Source organism: Pteropus medius, unplaced genomic scaffold, assembly GCF_902729225.1.
Source record: "Pteropus medius unplaced genomic scaffold, Ma_sr-lr_union100, whole genome shotgun sequence".
NCBI classification, from domain to species: domain Eukaryota; kingdom Metazoa; phylum Chordata; class Mammalia; order Chiroptera; family Pteropodidae; genus Pteropus; species Pteropus medius.
In genome coordinates, this window is record NW_024342647.1 from 7,481,504 (window position 1) to 7,504,169 (window position 22,666).

Below are 22,666 nucleotides of genomic sequence, written 5' to 3' on the forward strand. Positions count from 1 at the left end.
GCTTTGAGAAATCAGGATTGTCTTTCTGGGAACCCTCTCTGATATCCCTCCCTAAAACTAAGGTCTGAATGAGTCTAGGAATAGAGTCCTCTGCAGCGTATAATGGGAAAGGCCACTGACATTGCTATCTGGAGTTCTGACCCTTTCTCTTCAGTCGCTGCAGTGTTCAAGGACACAGCTGCAATCTGGCAATCCAGACACAGAGTTAACTCCAAAGTTCGTTCCCTCCCATGATGGGTGACATCGAGTACACCAACACCCTCACCCCCTTCTTTATTAATAAAAATTATAAATAACACGTGTAAAGCATTTTACATTTTTCAAAGCGCATTCACAAATGCCACGTCAGAGAACAAAGATCAAATGCTCTTAGTAGCCCATGGAAAGTTGGCAACCAATTCTACAGCTCTTTGCAGAAGAGACTTCCGAAAACTCCAAACAAAACAAAACGAAAGCTACCTCGAGGAGGTGCATTCCGGAAGAAAAAGAACTGGGTATCAGGAGACCTAAATTCTAGGGCCACTAATTTCCTAGATCAGTTTTTTCTGCTATTTCCTGCCTAGGTCTAGAGTGGCCGCCTCTCCTCTACTGATCCTATCACAGCAAAAGACCCCAAAGCCCCAAGTTTTGTCTTTATACTCTCCCACTCGCCAATCCAGAAATGAGAGCCCAAACCCTAACACTTAAGGCTGGGATGCACGGCCAAGACTCTGCAACCCCCTAGCCCGGGGACGGTCTCAGGCTTGCAAAGCCGGGATATGGAGCTCAAGTCACCACCCCACACTCCGCTCCAAGGCCAAACAAACCCCAGCCCGCGTCTCCTAATCCCCGCCTTTCTTCCTCCGTCCCTCCCCCGCCGCCGCAGCCAAGCCAAGCCAATGCGCTCTCAGGCCCCTCCTCCCTGCCTCCGCCCCGTCCGCCCACTCGGGAGTTGGGGCAGTCCTGAGCGAAGCTCCCTCCCCAACTCCCACCTTAAAGCAAGCTCCATGGAGGCCCTCCAACCCAGGAAGTGCGGCTGCGCACGCAATCGCCTGAAACTACATTTCCCAGCATGCTCTGCAAAGGCAGGGCGGCTGCAAGCCTGGTCCTCTATCCACTGCTAAGTAGCCACCCTTTCCGTCATACTGCGAGTCACAAACTTAGTTTCTCTTTTGCTATTTAAATGAAGAAAGAAGGGGAAAAAATAGGTTTTTACCTCGCTATGGACAAATACGAATCCAAAGGGATACAAAATTTTCGTTAAACTCTTTACCTTACACAAAAGTAAAGCCTATTCATGATATCAACATATCAATAGATGATTTATAGATAACCTTTTATTCAACAGATAAGCAAAAGAGGACGAAAAAAATCCAAGTTAGATGGAATTCCATAACAGATAATCACTTGACATCGTGGTGTATACATAGCATTCTAAAAATTAATCTGATATTTCCATTTTTTTGTCATGCGCGCGCGCGTGTATGATGTGTGTGTGTGTGTGTGTGTGTGTGTGTGTAGTGAGGGAGGGGAGAGAGGCAGAGAAAGGGAGCGAGAAGGGGGGTGGAGAGAGAGGGAGAGAGTCATACTTTAGGGTACAATTTTTTTTCTAGCGTTTTTTATGCCTTTCTGTTAGGAATTTAGGTTATGTTCACTTCAGTGCTACCAAAAATAGTGCTTTGATGAATCCTTGTAGATAAATTTGTGCCCTCCTCCACATCTATTCTTGAGAATAAAGTCTAACGAATGAATTTAATTAAAAGGGAATGTACATACTTAACTTTTATCTATATAAAGAATATATATAGATTGCAGAGAAGAAAGCAAAAAGAATGAAATTGAAACCAAATAAAAGCCTTCTCTACGATACCCCCTATATTTTAATAGACTATTTCTATGCACAAATATGCAAATTTTATAACTACATATGCTTTAGTATGTACTATATATACTTTAAATAGAGTAATGCAATGTATTGAAAATCTTATTTTGTAAATATTCCCTCACTTCTTTAAATATTTTTCTTATTATTTTAATGGTAGCAGTTTTCTATCAAACCAATTCTAAAGTATTTGAATATTAGCATATTGTTTCTAGTTTTTGCTATTATAAACAAATATTAAATAAATATGATTATAGCTAGATCTTTATCCATACCCTTATTTGGTAGGATAAAAACAGAGGATCAATGCATTTTTAGATATTGTCAAACTATCTTTCTAAAGTCTGTAATGATTTATCCTCTCACCAGCAGTGCATGTATTTTAGTCCATTTGGGCTCTTATAACAGAACACATACCATAGATTAGGTGGCTAATAGACAACATTATGGATGTTGGGACGTCCAAGACCAAGGTGCTAGCAGATTTGCTTGTCTAGTAAGGACCCACTTTCTAGTTTATAGACTGCCCTCTGGGTAGAAGGGGAAAGGGAGCTCTCCAAGGTCTCTTTTACAAGGATACCATTCCTATTTAAGAAGACTCTGTCCTTATTACCGAATCACTTCCAAAAGGCCCCATCTCCAAATACCATCACGCTGAGGATTAGGTTTCAACATATGAATTTTGAGAGCACACATTCAGTCTCTGGCAGTAAGAAAGGACATACTGTTGCTAATCTTTGGTATTTCATCGTCCCCTTCTTGCACACTTTAGGTATTCTTACACCTTCACAACAACTTCTCTGTATTAAAGTTCCTCTATTGAACTCTGCAGCATAGGTCCTGTTTTCCTGAGACCTGACTTATACACCAATTTGAAAAATTATTTTTGCCTATTTGATGTTTTCATCTTATTTGTTTACTAGTAAAGTGAGATATCATTCATGTTTATTTGGTCAATTTCTTGTTTTATCATTAAAATTTGTTTTTTTAGATAGGTTACTATTATATTTTATTTCTCAAAACTTTCGCTATATTATGAATATTAATATATTTTCTGTATGCATTGTAAATATTTCCCCTCAAGTATGTCTTGTTTTTTCTAACTCTGAATACGGTATTCTATTTACTCAAATCTATCACTCACTTTTATGGATTTGGATTTGAAATAAATATATAATTTTTGGACTCTCCAGTTTGTACTACTGAGCTATTCCTGTGCCAATACCATAACACTTTATTATAGCTTTCCAAATAAGCTTATCAGGTAGGAAAATTCCTGTGAATGTTCTTTACCATGAAATTTTGGTGGTTTTTTTTTTGTTGTTGTTGTTGTTTTGCATTTTCATTTTCAGATGATGTTGAAAATAAATGTGACTCCATTTTTTAAAAAATCTCCTGGGGGTGAGGGTAGGGATGGAGGTAAGAATTCTACAACCATCCATGACAGAATAAAAGAGACCAGACTTACCTTCTTACCTTAAATAACTAGAAAACTGGGCAAAACATAGAAAACATTGGATTTCAGACAGTGATTAACAGCTAGCTCGGAACTGTGATCCTTAGGAGAAAAAATGAGGCGAGCTCTGTGATTGCCCAGTTTGCAGCCTGGAGGATGTCTTCAGGATAAATCCTCAGGGAGGAATATCTAAAAGAGAGCCCAAGAGTTCACTGAGTTGAGGAGAAAGAGATCAGACATCAGGAAGGCTAAGGAGTTTAGGATATTCAAACCAGAGAATTTGAAAGGAGAGACAAGTAAAGCAATATATAAAAGTGATTACATACCATTAATAAGTAGAGTTTGCCTCAAGAAGGTAAGATTGAATTAACATTTAAAAATGAGGAAATAAAACTGACCATATTAACAGAACAAAAAGGAAAAATCATATGCTCATCTCTATTGATGCAGAAAAAGCATTTGACAGATTTAGTACCTATTCATGATTTTTTAAAAAAAATCTCTCAGAAACTAAGAATAAAAGAGACTTTTTCAAATCAATAAGGGGCATCTACAAAAAACTTACTGCTGACGTTATCTTTTATGGTAAAAAATGAATACTTTCTTCCTAAGACCGAGAAAAAAGTAATGAGGTCAACTCTTCTCACTTCCATTTAACATTGTGTTATGGGTACTATCCAGTGTAATATGTGATAGAGAAGAAAAAAGGTTTTAGAGGCAAACTAATTAGAAAAGAGTAAATAAAACTAGCTTTCATTTGTACATTAAAAAAAATACATATACAACATTCTAAGGAATCTACAAAAACGAAACAAAATGAACAAATTCAGTAAGTGAATTTAGCAAGTTTACAAAACAGAGTAATAGAGTAAATAATTGTATTTTATATATTAACAATGAAATTTTTAAATTGAAATGAAAATAAAATACTATTTACAATAGTACCCTAAATATATAAAATTCTTGAAGAAAATTTAACAAAATATGCATAAGACCTGTACACATTGAATACCATGAAACACTGCTGAGAGAAATAGATATACAAGGCTTGTGCAAAGAAAAATTCAAATGCTATGATGTTAATTTTCTCCAAACTGATTCTAAAATGATGTGGAAATGCAAAAGATCTAAAATAGATACAGTAATTCTGAAAAAAATAATAGTTGATTTCAAAACTTGATAGAAAACGACAGAAAAAAATACAATATAAGCATAGATGTAAATATTAGTGGAAAAAAATATCATATATATATTTGATTTCTGACAGAGGTGTCAAGGTTCAATAGGGAAAGATAATCTTCCTGACAAATGGTGCAGAATAATTGTATATCCATACATAAAAAATATATACCTCAACTTTAATTCACAAGTATATTAAAATTAATTTGAATAGGGTTCTTACATATAAATGTAAGAGCTAAAACTACAAAGTATCTAAAACCGAAAAAGATCTTTGTGACTTTCATTATGGCAAAGATTTCTTTGAAAGAACAAAAAGCATAATCCCATAAAAGGATAAATTGATAGTTGTACCTATCAAAATTAAAAACTTCTCTCCTCTAAAGAGACTGTTTAGAAAATAAAAATACAAACCCCAGTCTAGGAGAAAACATTTGCAAAATATATCTGATAGAGAACTTATATCCAGAATACACAAGGAACTGTTACCAGTCCATAATAATAAAAAGAAATTAATAATATGATTTTTTTTAATGAGCACAAGATTTGTAAATTTCACCAAAGTAAATAATCTGCTGATAAGCACATGTAAAGATCCTCAGCATCATTACCTATTAGGGAAATGGAAATAAAATCACAATGAGATACCACTACACACTTCTTAGAATGGCTTTAAAAAATTTGTTTTTGAGGGATATTTTACAATACCTGAAGCTGTCTATTATGCGATTTTTGTTAAATTAACATTTGTTAAGTAGAGTCCCAGGATGTGGGATGGCGAACCAAGGTTCAACAAAAATGGCAGAGGAAAGTGATATAGAGAAGTTTATTACTCACATGTCCAAGAGGAGGTACATGGCATTCAAGGGGCCACATGGGGAAGTCAAGGAAGAGTACAGGCTGTGAGCAACAAGACCTGAAGTATATGCCTCTTATGATCTGAGAGTGGAGTGCTTTGAGTTCTTGGGCTAAGGCTGGTCAATTCAAACCAAAAAAAGTGGGGTTTTGGTAAGCACCAGAGGTCTATTCTAAGGAGCTACAAGGGGAAGGAGCAGGGAGGCAGGAAAGACTGTTTATCACAACTGGCACTGGGGGAGTCCAGAGCAGGATCTTACACTTACTTGTGCCTCTCTGTGGGCTATTATCTTGGGCATACACTCAAGGAAGGGACGAGTGTCGGTTCAAGGTTCCTGCAGGCCACTTTGCCACATAAAATGGATGCCAAGCAGCAATATTACAAAGTAATTTAGCTAAGCTCTCAACACTGTCACAAACCAGAGGAGATTAAAGAGATATCATGACCAAGTGCTATGTGATATTCTGGTTTGGATTCTGGAACAGAAAAAGGATAGTGAAATTCAAATAAAGCCTGGAATATGGTTAATATTAATCTATATATGTTGCTGTTTTCAGTTGTCACAAATGTATTATGATAATGTAAGATGTGAACATTAGAAAAAACTGGGTGAGGGCACATAGGAACTTTCTTTACCATCTTTGCAACTTTTTAATTCTAAAATTAGTCCCAACACCAAGAAAAATAATTAAAAAATCAATTGAATCCCTCTACTGGTATTTACCTCAAAGACTTGAAAACTCATATCCGAAAAGATATTTGCACACCAATGTTTATAACAGCATTATTCACAGTGGCCAGGACATGGAAGCAACCGAAGTGTCCTACGATAGATGACTGGCTGGTACATATATACAATGGAATATTACTTAGCCATAAGAAGAGATTAAATACTGTCATCTGCGACAACATGGATTGATCTCGAGATAATCATGCTAAGTGAAATAAGCCAGACAGAAAAAGTTGAAAACCATATGATATCACTTACATGTGGGATATAAACCTAAAACAACAAATGAACAGGACAAAGGAACAGAGACTCATGGACATGGACAATGGATTAGTGGTTACCAGAGGTGGCAGGCAGGGGTGGGAATAGGGGAGGTAGATAGGGGAAGAAAAAAAAGAAAAAAATATATAAATCATTTATTCAATTAAAAATAAATAAATAAATGAGAATCTAAAAATAAATAAATAAATAAATAAACTGACTATGTATGTATGGGTGTTTTTCTGGATATTCTTCTTTCTATTCCATTGATATTGGTCTATGCTTAGGCCAATATCACACTGTCTCTACAATTACACTTAAACCAATATTTATACTCAGCTGAAATGTGATAGTGTAAGTCCTCCAACTTTGTTCATTTTCCAAATTATTTTGGCTCTTCTAAGCCTTTGCACTTCCATATAAATATAGAATTGGCTGATTAATTTCTTTAAAAAAAAAAAAAGCCTGTTGGGCTTCTACTCAGAAGTGAGAAAATCAATGTGGGAACAAATGACATTATAACATTATTGGGTTTTACAATCCATGAAAATAATCAATCTCTCCATTTATTTTGTTTTAAAATTTCTCTTAGCAATATTTCACAGTTTTCAGTACTTATCTTTGATTTATTCCTAAGTATTTTAATAGTTTATCATGTTATTGTAAATGGATTCTGAAATTTTACTTTTCAATGTTTGGTTGTCAATACACAGAAACACAATCTTTTTTTGTATTATTGGCCTTTGATTCTGGGAACTTGCAAAATTCATTTTTATGTTTTAGTTAATATTTGTCGATTCTTTAGGATTTTATATGTATAAAATCATGTTGAATATAAAGAAACTTTTACTTCTTTCTTTCCAGTTTCTATGCGTTTCATTTTTTTCTATCTCTTACTACACAGGCCAGGACTTCTATTACAACCTTGAATAAAAATGAGAACAGATATTTTTGTTTTGTTTCTGATCTTATGTAGAAAGCAGAGTTGACCAAAACAGTTGACTAGGTATTCCATTAGCAAAAAGGATTTATTCTGGAAAAAACAAAAGAATTGCAATTGGTATACGCAGACTTGGCGAGCCATGTGCACAGAAGTGCAGCAAAACAAAGCAGGAAGTTCTTTTACAGAGGGAAAGAGGAAGTTAAAGGGAGAAGCTATTATAACCATGGAGCTCTGTTAGAATAGCTTGGGTATTGGCAGAATTTGTAAAATAAATAAATAAATAAAAATAAATTTAAAAAGTTGTGATAAAATGACAGATCAACAAAACAAAGACTTCTTTTTTCAAACAAAAAATATCAGTATAATCTCTATTGTATAGGATGGTCACAACAAAATTCACAGGGCAGCAAAACAGATATACCTGAACCAATGTCAAAAACCACAGTATATCCAACAGCATCTATATGTAAGAAATTGGAATCTAATAACCTCTTTAAAATGCACTTTTCATGTGAATTTATTCAGCATAATGTAGGAACAGGACATAAAATACCATATGATGTTCAATCAAATTCAATTCAATTCTATTTGGAGATGAAATTACATGGCACCGAGCTATCCATGTCCCCACTAGGAGAGAAGTGTGGATGCTAAGAGGTTGTTCTGAATCCCAATCTTCTACTTACTAGCCATGTGGTCTCAGCTGGGTCAGGGAACATCTCTTGGTTCTACTTGCTTCATCTATAAGATGGTGATAATGACGGTGATTAAATGAAGTACATATCAAATGCTAAGTAGAACGTTCTGTGTAGTGGAAACATCCAATAAAGGAAGCCTTAAAGAAAATTCAATTCTGATCACAAGGATAAAAAGATTCTAAGCTATGTATAATAGTGCTTATGTAAATACTATACTGAGCTAAAAACTAACAGGAGTATAAACAGGAATTCCTTGTGTAGAACTATTTTTGTCATGAGTTGAGTATGCCAACACTGTCTACAGCCACTTTGCTGTCCACTTACAGTATTGTGTTATTTAGTGTCTTTCTTATCTCTGCATACTTTACATCAAACAATATTTTTTAAGTCTATTACTGACTTTTGGAGTCTTTAAAAATATCCTGGCTTTATCTCTCTTCATTCTATACAAATCAAGAAAGAGTGATGGAAGAGTTATATGTAATATAACTTTATACTCTTGTTAAATAACAATATATATTGCTTTTGCAGTTACAATTTATCTATTTACACTTTATGTTTTAAGATGTGAGGAAAATAGTGTCATTTAGTGTGGAAAAGTAAGATAGGTGTAAATATTCATATTCACTTCCAACTAACAAATTGGGTTTGAATGCCATTCCCATGTCGCTTGCAGAAAGATTACATATGGTTGTCCCATTGTTGTCCTGATTAATCAATTTACCTACAGATTTTTTAAAAACTGTCCTTCACAGTGAACAAGTCAGTCATGTGCAATTTAGGTTTTTCTAGCACACTTTAAACACTTTTATTGTTATGTCTGAACCAAGATGTCCGATATAGTAGTTTTTTTGGAAACATGATTCTTCAAACTTGCTTGTTAGTATGAATTTTCTAGTGCTTAATAGTCCTGGAAGTATTATTGAAGGTTTCTCATGTTTAGTAAATTCATATAATTTCTAGCCTATGTAAATTCTATGATGTGCAATAAAATTTTGATCACTGAATTAAAGTTTTATCATTCAATTAAAATGGTTTCTATTCAACATGAATTCTCTGATGAAAAATGAGAGTAGATTTCTTGCTGAAAGCTTTTCTACATTCACTGCATTCATAAGGTTTTTCTCCAGTGTGTATTCTATGATGTACAGTGAGGTGTGACTTCTTGCTAAAGGCTTTTCCACACTCAGTGCACTCATATGGCTTCATCCCAGTATGGATTCTCTGATGCACAATGAGTTGTGATTTTTGGATAAAGGCTTTTCTGCATTCGCTGCATTCATAGGGTTTCTCCCCAGTATGAATTCTCTGATGTTCGATAAACTGTGAACTCCGTATGAAGGCTTTCCCACATTCATTGCACTGATACCTTTTGTCCCCAGTGTGAGTTCTCTGATGTACAATGAGGTCTGACTTCTGAATGAAGGCTTTTTTACATTCATAACATTCAAAGGGTTTCTCCCCAGTATGAATTCTGTGATGTACTCTTAGTTCTGACTTCCTGTTGAAGGCTTTTCCACACTCATTACATCCATGGGGTTTCTCCCCTGTATGAATTCTCTGATGTACAATGAGCTGTGATCGCCATATGAAAGCTTTACCACATTCAGTACATTCATATGGTTTCTCCCCAGTATGAGCTCTTTGATGTACAGTAAGTGTTGACTTTTTGATAAAAGCTTTCTCACATTCATTGCATTCAAAAGGTTTCTCCCCTGTGTGAATCCTCTGATGAATAATGAGGTTTGACTTCTGGATGAATGCTTTCCCACATTCACTACATTCATAGGGTTTCTCTCCTGTATGAGTTCTCCGATGTACAGTGAGTTGTGACTTCTGAATAAAGGCTTTTCCACATTCATTGCATTTGAATGGTTTCTCCCCAGTATGAATTCTCTGATGTACAATGAGCCCTGACTTTCCACTGAAGGCTTTTCCACACTGAATACATTTATATGATTTCTCACTGGTTAGATTTTTTGGTTGTGCAAAGAAGTGTGACTTCTGCATGAAGGCTCTGATATGTTCATTAGACGTTGAGTTCATGTGAAATATTTTCCCCAGTGTATTACATTCATGGTCTATTCCCTTTGTCACTGACACACTGTTAATGCGTGAAACTTGATTCAAAAACTTGTCTTGGTTTTCTCGGTGATTTATCTTACCTCCAAGTTTCCAGTCTTCAAAACTTGAGTATACTATCACATTATGAAATATCATTTCTTCAGGAATGCTCTTCTGTGGAGTTAATTCTTTCATTTTAGGTCTAATTTCAAAGTCTAAAAGAAAGCCCAAGTATAAATGATGTTACTTTGCTCTTGAGCTTTGATGAATATAAAACAAAACACAAATATAGTTCTTCATTTTAATGGAAATAGAGAGAAATCTGATAAGTATGGTCAGATCTGAAATTTAAGATTATGATCTTAAAACCCAGAGATAGAAGAAGAAATAGACATAAGAAAAGCAAGCAGGGGAGAAATGGGAAAAGAAGAGTTGATGAACTCACTATCATGGTCCCATATGATTCCCTACACTCTGTCCCACCCCAACTCCACCATGAGGCTCTGTGAAGAACAAAGGTAGACCAAAAAATAATTTCAGGAAAGATAGAGGAAAGATGCTAGTGAAAAGAACTGAGAGTAGGTGACCAGCAGGAAGATTAAATCCACACTAAATATAAATATACTGTAAGTAACCAGGCAGATTAGAGCACAACTGCAAGAAAGAGATTTCAAAGTACATGCAACTTAAAAAGGTCAGATGACATAAAAAGGCATGGTACGGTGCAGGCTCTATTTAAAAGGAGACAATTTTGAGTGAGAAGAACAAGACACTTCTGAGGTAGACAAAAAGCAAAAAAAGAAGAAGACATACTCTCTGGTATTAGGTGGTAGTAATGGGGAAAAGAAGAAAAAAAGGGGGAAATTTAGGGTCCTGGAAATAAAAAGAACCACAAAACCAGAAAACTTAAAACTCTCCCCAATCACAAAAAGCAAGGGAAGTAGAAAGGAAGGCCAGACGCTGCTAAAGTACCTGGACTTTGCTATATTAACAGAAAAGAACTCCATAAAGTTAGAATCTTATAAGTATATCATAATATGATAAAAGTGAACAGAAAAAAAGTCAAGTTCATAGGGAAGGGTTATAGAAAATTAGGAAATAAATTTGTATAGAAATCAACAGAGGATATCGTCCCCTGGAAACAAAAACAAAAACAAAAAAAACTAGCCATGAAGCAGAAAAAATTTTGTCTGAACTCCAAACAGAATTAAATACACTCAAACAAGCATTTGAGGACATGGAAAATGACAATAAAACGTAACTTTAAAAAATTAAATGGAAAAAAGGGGGAGATGAAAACGAATTGATTAAACGCAGGGGGAAAAGGTAGAAGATTAAATTACAAGATGAAAGTAGGGAGGATATACTCAAATGAAAATTTAATAAGCAGCATTGAAGAAAGGCAAGAAAAACAATCAAGACAATAACCAACTAAAAATGGTCACAGAAAAGAAAGACAGGCAAATGAAAATATTTCCATTATTAGAGTCCTGAAGATTTTTAAAAAGATTATAATTCTAAGACATTTCACACTAAAAGGGAGAGGAAAATAGAAGGCATTAAGAAAAAATAAGAATATTATTCAGTAACTAACTTTGAAAGAGAGTATATCAAAGAATGCCTGGATGCATAAAGAGTATAAGACTATTTGGGGGGAGTGGGTGCTGAGTATGTTAGCCAAAAGGATGCTAAGAAATGTCCTAAATGATGGAGACATAGATAAGATCCAGAGTACAGGTAAGAGGGTTACCTCTCTCTCTAAATTCAAGCAAAGAAAAAGTATAATGTAGGTGTTTGATATTTTGCAGTGTTATTTAGTTATCCAACAATCCCACTGCAATCAACTGTCTTCAGCCATTTCTTAATATCTATGCCTTAAAAATGATTGCCTAAAAAATATTTCAAATATAGACATCTTACTAATCAATACGAATCTTATTTCCCTGCCATCCATTTGCCAGGTTCTCACTTACCTGGATAAGCCCAATTTGAGATTTCTCCTTCCTCCGTCCATGGTTCTCTTTGCTTTAACAAGATTTTATCTGACTTCAGAGATGGATACCCTGTTTACAGTAAATGATAGAGGATTTGGGCATTACTGGACAATCCACCATCCTATAATTCAAGCCCACTACATTACATACAATAATGGCCAAAAGTAAAATGGCTGATATTACCAAAGCTTGATATAAAAGTAAAATGGCTGATATTACCAAAGCTTGATATAAATATAAATATAAATTGCTATAACCTCTTTGGAAAACTGTCTGGTAGCAGCTACTAAAGCTAAATATATATATGCCCTGTGACCCAGAAATTCCACTCCTATGTATATACCCAGTAGAAATGAAATCTTTATTTCCACCAGAAGATATGTATAAGAATGTTCATAACAGCTGTATTCATAATTGCCCAAATCTAAAACAACCCAAATGACCATAAACAGTAGCATGGATAAACTAATGAATTACTGTACAGTCATTAAATGGAATATAATGCAATAATGAGAATCAAACTACTGTCACATACAAAAACACAGATATTGTGTTAAATAAAAGACATCGGACAACAAAAACTTACATACTGTATCATCACACTTACATGAAGTTTAAGAACAGACAAAATTTATGATGATAGAAGCCACAAGTTATTATCTCTAAAGGAGATAAATGGCAAGAGTTTCAAGGGAGACTGCTGGGGTGATGGAAATGTTTTATAGCTTGATCTGGGCAGTGGTTAAGTAAGTGTATACATATGAAAAATACATTAAGCTGTATACTTAAGATGTGAACACTTTACTTAAGATGTGAACACTTTATATGTATTACATCTCAATATATAAAAATTAAGAACTTGGGCCCAGCCCATTGTCTTTAATCTCCAAAGAATGAGCAAGATGCAGGACCCATTTTCTTTGCATTCAAGTTCACTGAAGAGGTAGAAACACAGTATTTGGTACTCAAAACTGATATTCTTTTGAACATAGCTCAAAACGAAACACATCAAGCATTTAGAGACTGAACAGCTTTTAGTAAACAAGAAAGGAAAGGCAGTCACTTGGATACTATGGTGGGTTAATAAATGTCCATAAATTCTTTGAAACTCTTCCCTTCAAGAAGTAGAGCTTAATTCTACTCCCCTTGAGCATGGGCTGGATTTAGTAACTCACTTCTAATAAACACAATAAGGTAAAAGTGATAGTGTGTGATTTTGGAGACTTGGTCAGAAAAGGCACTGGGACGTCTCCTTGTTCTCTCTCAATCACTCTATCTGGGAGAAGTTTCCCATGTGTGGAGAACAAACCCACATCACATGATGAGGAACTGAGATCTCCTGCCACTGAACAGCAAGGAACTGAAGGTTCCTGTCAACAGCCATGTGAATAAGTCATCTTGAAGGTGAGTCCTACACTTCCAGTCAAGCTTTCAGATGGCTGCAGCCCCTGCCAACATCTGAGTACAACCACATGGGAGACCACAAGCCAGAACCACCCAGCTAAAGTATGGCAAATTCTTGACCTACAGAAATTACTAATAAGAAATGTTTGTTTTAAGCCACTAATTTTGGAGTAATTGTTATATGGCAATAGGTAACTAATAGCAGTACTTTCTGAGGGAAAGTCCTTACCCACTGACACAAGGTTGCTATAGTTCTCTAGCATCACATCCCTGTACAGGTTTCTTTGAGCAGAGTCCAGCTGCTGCCACTCCTCCCAAGTAAAGTCCACAGTCACATCCTTGAATGACACAAACTCCTGTAACAGGACATTCTTGTTCAATCTACAGTGAAAAGCACTGGGTGTTATATAAAAAATGTATGAGAAATGATTGCTGTTTTCATCATACAGAGTTCATCATAATAAATTAAAGATGTTAGTATGAGACCAATTTGGGGAGAAGAAAAAATCCTAGTATAAAAACGGTGCTATCAAAAACCATTCATTCTCTTTCCATCAATAAGCATTTATTAAACACCTATGTACTATGTACTATTTAGTACTCAGAATACAAATATGAATAAAACACAACACAGGAAGTTTAGATACTAGTAGATGGAGGCAAACAAGTAAATATATAAATGCTATAAAGTGTTAGTCAAATGGGTTATGATAAAAATAGGAAAGAGAATTCCATTTTGGGACATTGAGTTGGGCTTTACAGAAGATGTAAAGTTATGCAAAATGGATAACAGAAAATGTAAAAATAAGATTAAAAAAAGTAAAGGTACAATTTTTTTTGAAATGTAAAAACTGAATAGTGTATTCTCTGGTAAGATGTGGAAGGAGAAAGATCATTCCAAATGGAGGAGGGAGTAAGAAAAAAGGCATGGGGATGTGAAAAAGAATGGCAAATTCAAAGAACCATGAGTACTTCAGGATAATACTCTCAAACATCATTTAGTCATACACCACATTCATGATTTCTACCATATCTGCATGTCACCTGAACTATTATTGACTTAATAGTTTTAACTCAACGTTTGAACTTAAATAAGTGTATTCTGAAAGGAAACCACTAAAGAGAAATGAAGATAACAACAACAAAAATCTGCAAAGCAGGTATATTCTGGTGAAATTCCAGGTATAGGATTTGCTTTAAAATACTCCAGAGAACAAATAAAGGAAGAGAGATAGAAAAGATGTGAGATATGTAAAATATTGATAATTATTGAAATTAGATGAGGACATACAAGGGTTTATTATATTGTTTTCTGTATCTTTGAATTTTTACATTAAAAAATTTTTGAAAATTAAATATAAAAACTGTCTTTAAAGTTTAAATTAAAATAAAAACCAATAAAATATAAGCAATATTTAATCTAATCAATTTAATTCTTTAAATGTGTACCTAGAAATAATGAGAATGGGATACTGAGCTCATTGTTGCTTACATTTCAAACTCTTATTAGGTTCTACCTCAATAAGAGAATTCCATTTGTAAATTTGATGTTAATCAAATCCAACCAAGATATATCTGAAAGACAGTGTATGAGAGAAGTAGAGAAACCAACTAACAGTCTTTGGTTTTTGATTTAAGGAACTGGCATGCTACTAAAGTTAAGAACATGAGAGTAGGTTTGGGTGGAGAGGAGAGGTGGAATTAAGAATTCTATTTGTCCAACAATAACAGACAAATGACGTTATTAAAAAATGGACAAATGACTTCTTTCTCCAAAGAAGATATGCAAATGAACAACAGCACATGAAAACATGCTCAACCTCATTAATCATTAGAGAAATACAAATCAAAACCACAATGAGATACTACTTTATACCTAATAGGATGGTTATAATCAACAAAATGGGAAATACAAGTGTCAGCAAGGATGTGTTGAAATTGGAACCCTCACACATTGCTGGTAGGAATTTAAAATGGTGTAGCTGCTGTGCAAAACACTTTGCAAGTTCCTCCAAAAGTTAAACAAATTACCGTGCTACCCAGGAATTCCACTCCTAGGTATATATCCAAAGATTTGAAAACAGGTATTCATATACTTGTATGCCAATGTTCACCAAAAGGTAGAGACAACCCAAGTGTCCATCAGCAATGAATGGATAAACAAAAAGTGATATATCTACATAATGGACTATTATTTAGCCATAAAAAAGAATGAAGTCCTGATACATGCTACAGCATAAACAGACCTTGAAAATATCTAAGTGAAATAAGTTAGATACAAAAGGAAAAATATTGTAGGATTCTATTTATATGCAATATTTAAATAGGCAAATTCATAGAGTCATAAATTAGTTTTGAGGTTACCAAAGGCTGTGGGTGGGAATAAAGAATGGGGAGTTATTGCTGGATGGGTACAGAGTTTCTATTTGGGGTGATAAAAAAGTTTGGAAATACATAGTGGTGATGTATGCACAAACTACGAATATACCACCACTGAAATGTACATTTAAAAATGGCAAATTTTATCTTATATATATTTTACCACACACACAAATTCTAGTTGTCCAAATTAAGTTCGCGATATCTATTATAATAAATATTCATTGGCAATAAGTAGGCAATTGGACTTGAATGGGATGATGACTGCCCAGAACAAAAAAAAACAAGAGTGGGGAGAGTGGAATAATGAACAGTGAAAAAAATGGAGGGTCAATGGATCAGAGGTCTGCATAGAACTGAAAAATTACTGGAATCAAGGTACTAAAGTAAATGAGCTAGAAACAGAAAAAATGGCCAGAGTGAACTGCTTGGAGGTTGTACAGTTATAGGTGATTATAAATCTAGAATATGACTATGGGAGTTGGTGGCAAAGATGGGGTAGACAAAAATGATCTCTGGAAATGAGGAGGTATACTGGTACCAATGGTACTGTGTTATCGTGATTTATGATTAAAAAATTATATATATATATTTGGTCTTTGTCCTAGTTCCTGGTTCCTGGCAGAGAGCTCCTAACACCCTTGTAATTTCCTCTGATTAAAAAAAACAAAGGTGTCTTTTGTTATGTTAATGAGGGGCTCTTAGAAAGCCCCTAAGAAGGGCGGGGGGGTGGGGGGGGCGGGGCCCCGGGCAGGAAAATTAACCCTAAATAGAGAGTTAGAACTTTCATTCCCACTCCCTTATTTTCAGGGACATGAGTGGAGCTAGAGGGTGAATCGATCACCAACAGCCAATAACTTGATCATGCTTATGTAATGAAGCCTCCATAAAGACCCAAGAGGAGGGAGTTTGGAGAGCTTACAGATTGAACCAGAATTATACCACGTGCTATGTGCCAGGCCCCAAACTCCAGGGATACAGAAACTCCTTTGTTCCAGATCTCACCCTATGTATCTCTCACCTAGCTACTGAATTGTATCTTTTAATATCCTTTGTAATATACTGATAATCTAGCAAGTAAACTGATTTTCTGAGTCTTGTGGGGCCCTCCAGCAAATTAATCAAACCAAAGGAGGGGGCCTCCAGCCAGTCAGTCAGAAGCACAGGTAACAACCTGGACTGGTAATTGGTATCTGAAATGTGTGGGCGGGGTAGGGAGCAATCTTGTAGGACTGAGCTCTTAAGCTACAGGATCTGACACTGTCTCCAGGTATGTAGTATCAAAATGGAGTTGAATTGTAGAACAGCCAGCTGGTGTTGAAGGATTGCTTGGTGGTATGAAGTTAAAAAACCCACACATTGGAACTGAGTGTAGAATTATAAGTACATAACCCAGTAGTCCCCAAACTTTTAAAACCCAAGACTGTGATATTATAATATAATAAGAAATATATATTTTGGTCTTCACCCCAGCTCCTGGCCAGAGTTCTTAAAACTTTTGTAATTTTCTAAGCAATAAATGTGCTAGGAGTATCTTTTGTTCAACTATTTAGTCTTTGATTCTGGTTCCTGACAGAGTTCCTATAATCTTTGGAATTTCCTGGGTTTTAGGAGTGTCTTTTGTTCTAATGAGGCAACTCTTTTTTTAGGCAAGGCAACCCTTGGTTGACCTCACAGATTGCAAGGACCTTGTCAGTTTACAATTTCTTATTTTTTTTATTTTTTACACCTACAGCACCTGGGCTTCCCAGGGGATCTCCCATCCAAGTAGTAACCAGGCCCAACCCTGCTTAGCTTCATGAGGCAACTCTTGGTGAGATATTTTTCAGTTTAAAAAAAAAAAGCATGTATGCAACAACATATACCTTTAAAAGAAAAAAAAAACAATTTTATTTAAATACAAGTGGATGTTCTCATCTTTTCAACCCGTGTCCCAGTGGATCATCTTGTACATCTAAGAAATGTGTGCTCCCCTCTGTGAAGACTACTATACTGAAGCTATATGCTACATCATGGGTATAACCAATAGATTATAGATAAAAATTACACAACATATACTTTCAAATAAAAACATTTAAAATTGTATGACAATCACAACCACTAAGATGCTGGCTAGCAGTATTTAGCTGAGTGATAAACCAACAGAAACGAGCAAATTCACTTGATCTCCATTATCCACCAAGAATGCTCACTTGATATAAACTTTGAGGCTCTCAAACTATTGCATTTTTAAAAATATATGTATATAAATAGTCTTCCTCTTCCCTTTATAGAAAAGAACTCTAGTCCTTTATGATCAGGGGTGGGAGTAGAAACAATAATCAGCTAAGATTAAAACCCTATTGTAGTGAAAAATTCAGAATTGGATTCTTTTAAACTGACTCGAATAGAGTGAAAAACAAAATGGGGTATCAACAGCTCCCTTACCTGAGACTTAGTCATTTTCTGTTCCTCTTCGGAAGGGGCAGATATCTGTAAAGACAGAGCTTGGATTGGATGAGTAGGGAGGGGGTAAAAAGAAGATAGCATTGAGAGTCTGGGCCTGCCCTATGATTCTAAGAATCATGACCCTAGAAATTCCTATGATCAATTACATAAAAGACTACTTTGGAGACAGCTCCTGTCAAAGTTGCTTTTCAGAGAGACCACAAAGGATTACACCATGATAACATCAATTATCTTACAGTTCTGAAAAGATCAGGACAGGATATGTTTTTCTTTGAGGATGAAATGTTTATATTCCATTATATGTTTAAATATCTTCGCCCTTCAGCATCTATTTGTGATTAAAAAAAAAAAAAACTCTTAACAAAAAAGGTGTAGAAGAAATGTACCTCAACATAATACAGGCCATATATGACAAACCCACAGCTAAAATCATACTCAGTGGTGAAAAACTGAAGCTCTAACCACTTTTATTCTACACATAGTATTGGAAGTCTTAGCCACAGCAATTAGGCAAGTAAACGAAATAAAAGGCATACAGATTGAAAAAGAAGAAATAAAACTGTCACTATACGCAGATGACATACTATATATAGAAAATCCTAAAGACTCCACCAAAAAAACTCTTAGAATAAATGAATTCAATAAAGTCATAGAATACAAAATATACAGAAATTAGTTGCATTTCTATTCACTAATAACGAGCTATCAGAAAGAGAAATTAAGAAAACAATCCCAATTATAATCACATCAAAAAAATAAAATACCTAGCAATAAACTTAACCAAGGAGTGAAAGACCTGCACTCTAAAAACTATAAGACACTGATGAAAAAAAGTGAAGCTGACACAAATAAGTGAAAAGATATACCAAGCTCAGGGATTGGAAGAATTACTACTGTTAAAATGTCTGTACTACCCAAAGCAATTTATAGATTCGATGCAATTCCTATCAAAATACCAATGGCATTTTTCACAGAACTAAAGGAAAGAATACTAAAATTCGTATGGCATCACAAAAGACCCCAGAGCCAAAGCAATCTTGAGAAAGAAGGACAAGGCTGGAGGTATTGCACTCCCTGATTTCAGACTATACTGCAAAGCTATAGTAATCACAACAGTATGGTACTGGCATGAAAACAGACTCATAGATCAATGGAATAGAATAGAGAACCCAGAAATAAGCCCATGCATATAAGGTCAATTAATCTATAACAAAGGAGGCAATAACATACAATGGGGTATAGACAGTCTCTACAATAAACAGTGTTAGGAAAACTGGACAGATACATTCAAAAGAATGATTGTACTATATGCAAAAATATACTCGAAATGGACTAAAGACTTGAATGTAAGACCTGAAACCATATACGAACCAAAAGAAAACTTAGGCAGTAAGCTTTGACATCAAGTCTTAGCAATATTTATTTTGGACCAGTCTCCACAAGCAAGGGCAACAAAAACAAAAATAAACCAATGGAATTACATCAAACCAAAAAGCTTTTGCACAGTGAAGGAAACCATCCACAAAATAAAAAGGCAACCTCCTGAATGGGAGAAGATATTTGCAAATAATACATCCAATAAGGGGTTAATATCCAAAATATATGAAGAACTTATTCAACTTAATATCAAAAAACAAACTACCCAATTAAAAAATGGGCAGAGGAATTGAACGTTTTTCCAAAGAAGATATACAGATTGCCAAGAGGCACATGAAAAGATGCTCAACATCACTACCCATCAGGGAAATGCAAATCAAAACCACAATGAGATGTCACCTCACACCTGTTAGAATGGCTGTTATCAGAAAGAAAAAAAAATAAATAAGTGCTGGCAAGAATGTGGAGAAAAGGGAACCCTCACATACTGTTGTTAAGAATGTAAAATGGTGCACCCACTACGAAAAACAGTAAGGAAATTCCTTAAAAAATTAAAAATAGAACTACCATATGATCCAGCGATTCCGCTTCTGGGTATTTATCCATAGATAACTAAAACACTATTTCAAAGAGATATAGGCACCCCTGTGTTCACTGCAACATTATTTACAATAGCCAAGACATGGAAACAACCTAAGTGTCTATCGATAGGTGAATGGATAAAGACGATATGATATATATGTACAAAGAAATATTATTCGGCTATTAAAAAGGATGACATCTTGCCATTTGAGACAACATGATGGACCTAGAGAGTATTCTGCTAAGTGAAATAAGTGAAACAGAGAAAAACAAATGCCATATGATTTCACTTACATGTGGAATCTAAAAAACAAAATAAAAACAGAAACAGACTCATAGAAACAGGAAACAAACTGGTGGTTACCAGAGAGGGGAGGGGTTGGAGAGGGGGTAAGTGAAACAGGTGAAGGGTATTAAGAGGTACGAACGTCCAGTTATAAAATAAATAAGTCATGGGAATGTAGGAAGAAATATAGTCAATAATATGCAATAACTTTGTATGGTGATGGATGGTAACTGGACTTATTGTGGGGATAACTTTTATTAGATTTTTTTTTTAAATAAGCATGGATATACACAAAGATATATCTGCAAGGTTATTCATCACAATGCTCCTTTGTCACCTAAAATGTAGAAACCACCTAAATGTTCAACAATAGGGACTGGTTAAATCAATTATCAAAAGGATAGGACACTGCACACTCATTTAAAATATCTTAGAAAGTATTTACGGGCTTGGAAACATTTTCTTGTAACGTGGTAGGATTACAAGTGACTTTTATTGAGTTGCATTTAGCATTTTCAGTTTCCAATTTTTCTAGAACAAACTTACTTTTTAAATAAAAAATGATTGTTATTTTTAGCAGCTATTGTCCTTCTGACCGCTTAGCCTAAGCTCCTGTCAAGGAAGTTCTAAAGGGAACAATTCACAAGGCAATTTGGCTAAAACAAAACAAACAAGGGTTCAAAAAGCTGTAACAGCCAGTCTCAGTACCTTAGACTTATCGAATCAGTTGAAATACATAGGCTCAGTTCAAATGCCACCTTCTCCATCTAGGAAGCTTTTCCAGATGCCTGGATAGTATCAGCCACTCTTTCCTTTGACTTTCCCAGAAAGTCAACACTGATTCAGGGTTTTCCAGATACAGGTTTAAGGCAAGGGATAGTGCAGCCTGAACTAAGAACATGATAGTGGGAATGCAGAGGACAAACTGGAGAGATGTCAGGGAGGCAAAATTACCAGGATTAATTGGATATAGGGAGAAAACCAGATGTTTCCAGGATTTTTACTATGGCCATCTGGATGAAGTGATGGCATTCATAGTGATGTAGTATATAGGAGAACAAGTAGATAAAGTATGGAGGAGGAATATGATAAACTCTATTTGCTCATGTTAAGATTGAGGTGTCTGTGAGTAAACCTCACTGAGATGTGTAGAAGATAGGTGACTACTGTGACTCTGGAGACTGTTAGAAATGTCCCAGCTGGTGCTATAGATGGTCGTCGTGAGTTTAAAGGTTGAAGTTGACATAATGAGAGTGACTGAAATTGTCCAAAGACAGTGAAGAGACTGAAGGACAGGGAGAAGGTAAAGGAGCTTTGAGGAAGGGTTTTTGAGAGACTTAGGCGTGAAGTACTAGCTACAATATAGTAGTAGAGAATATACAGTCTGAAGTCTGTTCACCAGACAGATCCAAGGGTCGAAGCAGAACTCCTGAGGGAAGGATGTTCTTGCCCCCTACCCTCACATCCTTATAGGCATAAATCTACACACACACACACACACACCCCAGCACACAATGATAAGTGTGAAGTTTGAATGCAAACTGTTAAATAATTCAGGGCTGGAGCCCCAATTATTGATTACGAGCCACCTGGTCCCCAAGCTATCACACAGGCTCCTAACAGTTGTCCATTACAGCCACTACTCACTGACCCAAAAAAAACCCTAATAACGGATCCCCACCTTCTGGGCCCCAAACCACTAATTTCTATGTGACCTCAACCCGTAACCCTGAGAGACGCAAAATCACTCACACAGACATGCCAGTCACTAGCCCCCCAAATCCTCAATAAATCGCTGACTCAAAGTCCACTACCAGCAGCACCACTAAATCTCGAGCTCCACAGGGCGGCAATCGCTATCTTGAGCAGGTCCCCTTAATTACTAACGACAGGACCGGAAATTACAGACCGCTACAAACGCTTAATAGCTGTTCATACATGGCACCCTTGCTCCCAATACCGCAGCCAGTGACTGAAACCTCCTTTTCTGAAACCGGACTCCTCAACTTCCCGCCTCGTCTCCAGGTCCCTCAGCTGAGCGTTACAACCCGCCCCCACCACCTCTAGGGCTGCCGGACTTCCCAAGTTACAGCGGAAGTTGGCGCAGCCCCTGACTCGCCTGTATCGCGATATTTTCCGGGTTGTTAG

The 22,666-nt window shown here is 35.7% G+C and overlaps 1 protein-coding gene across 9 annotated transcripts; it reads right to left on the reverse strand.

Moving 5' to 3' along the window:
- Window positions 1-3,468: 3,468 nt before the first annotated feature.
- LOC120605833 (zinc finger protein 84-like) lies at window positions 3,469-22,579 on the reverse strand. Of its 9 annotated transcripts, none has more exons than XM_039866916.1 (5): window positions 18,253-18,636; window positions 13,676-13,802; window positions 12,022-12,111; window positions 10,150-10,263; window positions 3,469-3,506 (listed from the first exon to the last, which is right to left on the reverse strand). In XM_039866916.1, the coding sequence occupies exons 1-5, from the start codon at window positions 18,352-18,354 to the stop codon at window positions 3,493-3,495; spliced, it is 447 nt and encodes a 148-aa protein (XP_039722850.1). In that variant the 5' UTR covers window positions 18,355-18,636; the 3' UTR covers window positions 3,469-3,492. The 9 variants fall into 9 exon arrangements, with proteins under 9 accessions (XP_039722850.1, XP_039722851.1, XP_039722846.1 ...); XM_039866917.1 differs by lacking the exon at window positions 3,469-3,506 and adding an exon at window positions 7,353-7,376; XM_039866912.1 differs by lacking the exon at window positions 3,469-3,506 and adding an exon at window positions 22,457-22,579 and having other exon boundaries at window positions 7,385-10,263; window positions 18,253-18,311.
- Window positions 22,580-22,666: the final 87 nt, after the last annotated feature.

Coding starts and splice junctions, on each gene's coding strand:
- LOC120605833 (XM_039866908.1), bottom strand. CDS start 18,354: ATGCTATCTTCTTTTTACCCCCTCCCTACTCATCCAATCCAAGCTCTG. Junction 13,803..18,252: donor AGAAAATGACTAAGTCTCAG/GTAAGGGAGCTG, acceptor GTCCTGTTACAG/GAGTTTGTGTCATTCAAGGA. Junction 10,264..12,021: donor CTCAAATTGGGCTTATCCAG/GTAAGTGAGAAC, acceptor GCTTTCTTTTAG/ACTTTGAAATTAGACCTAAA.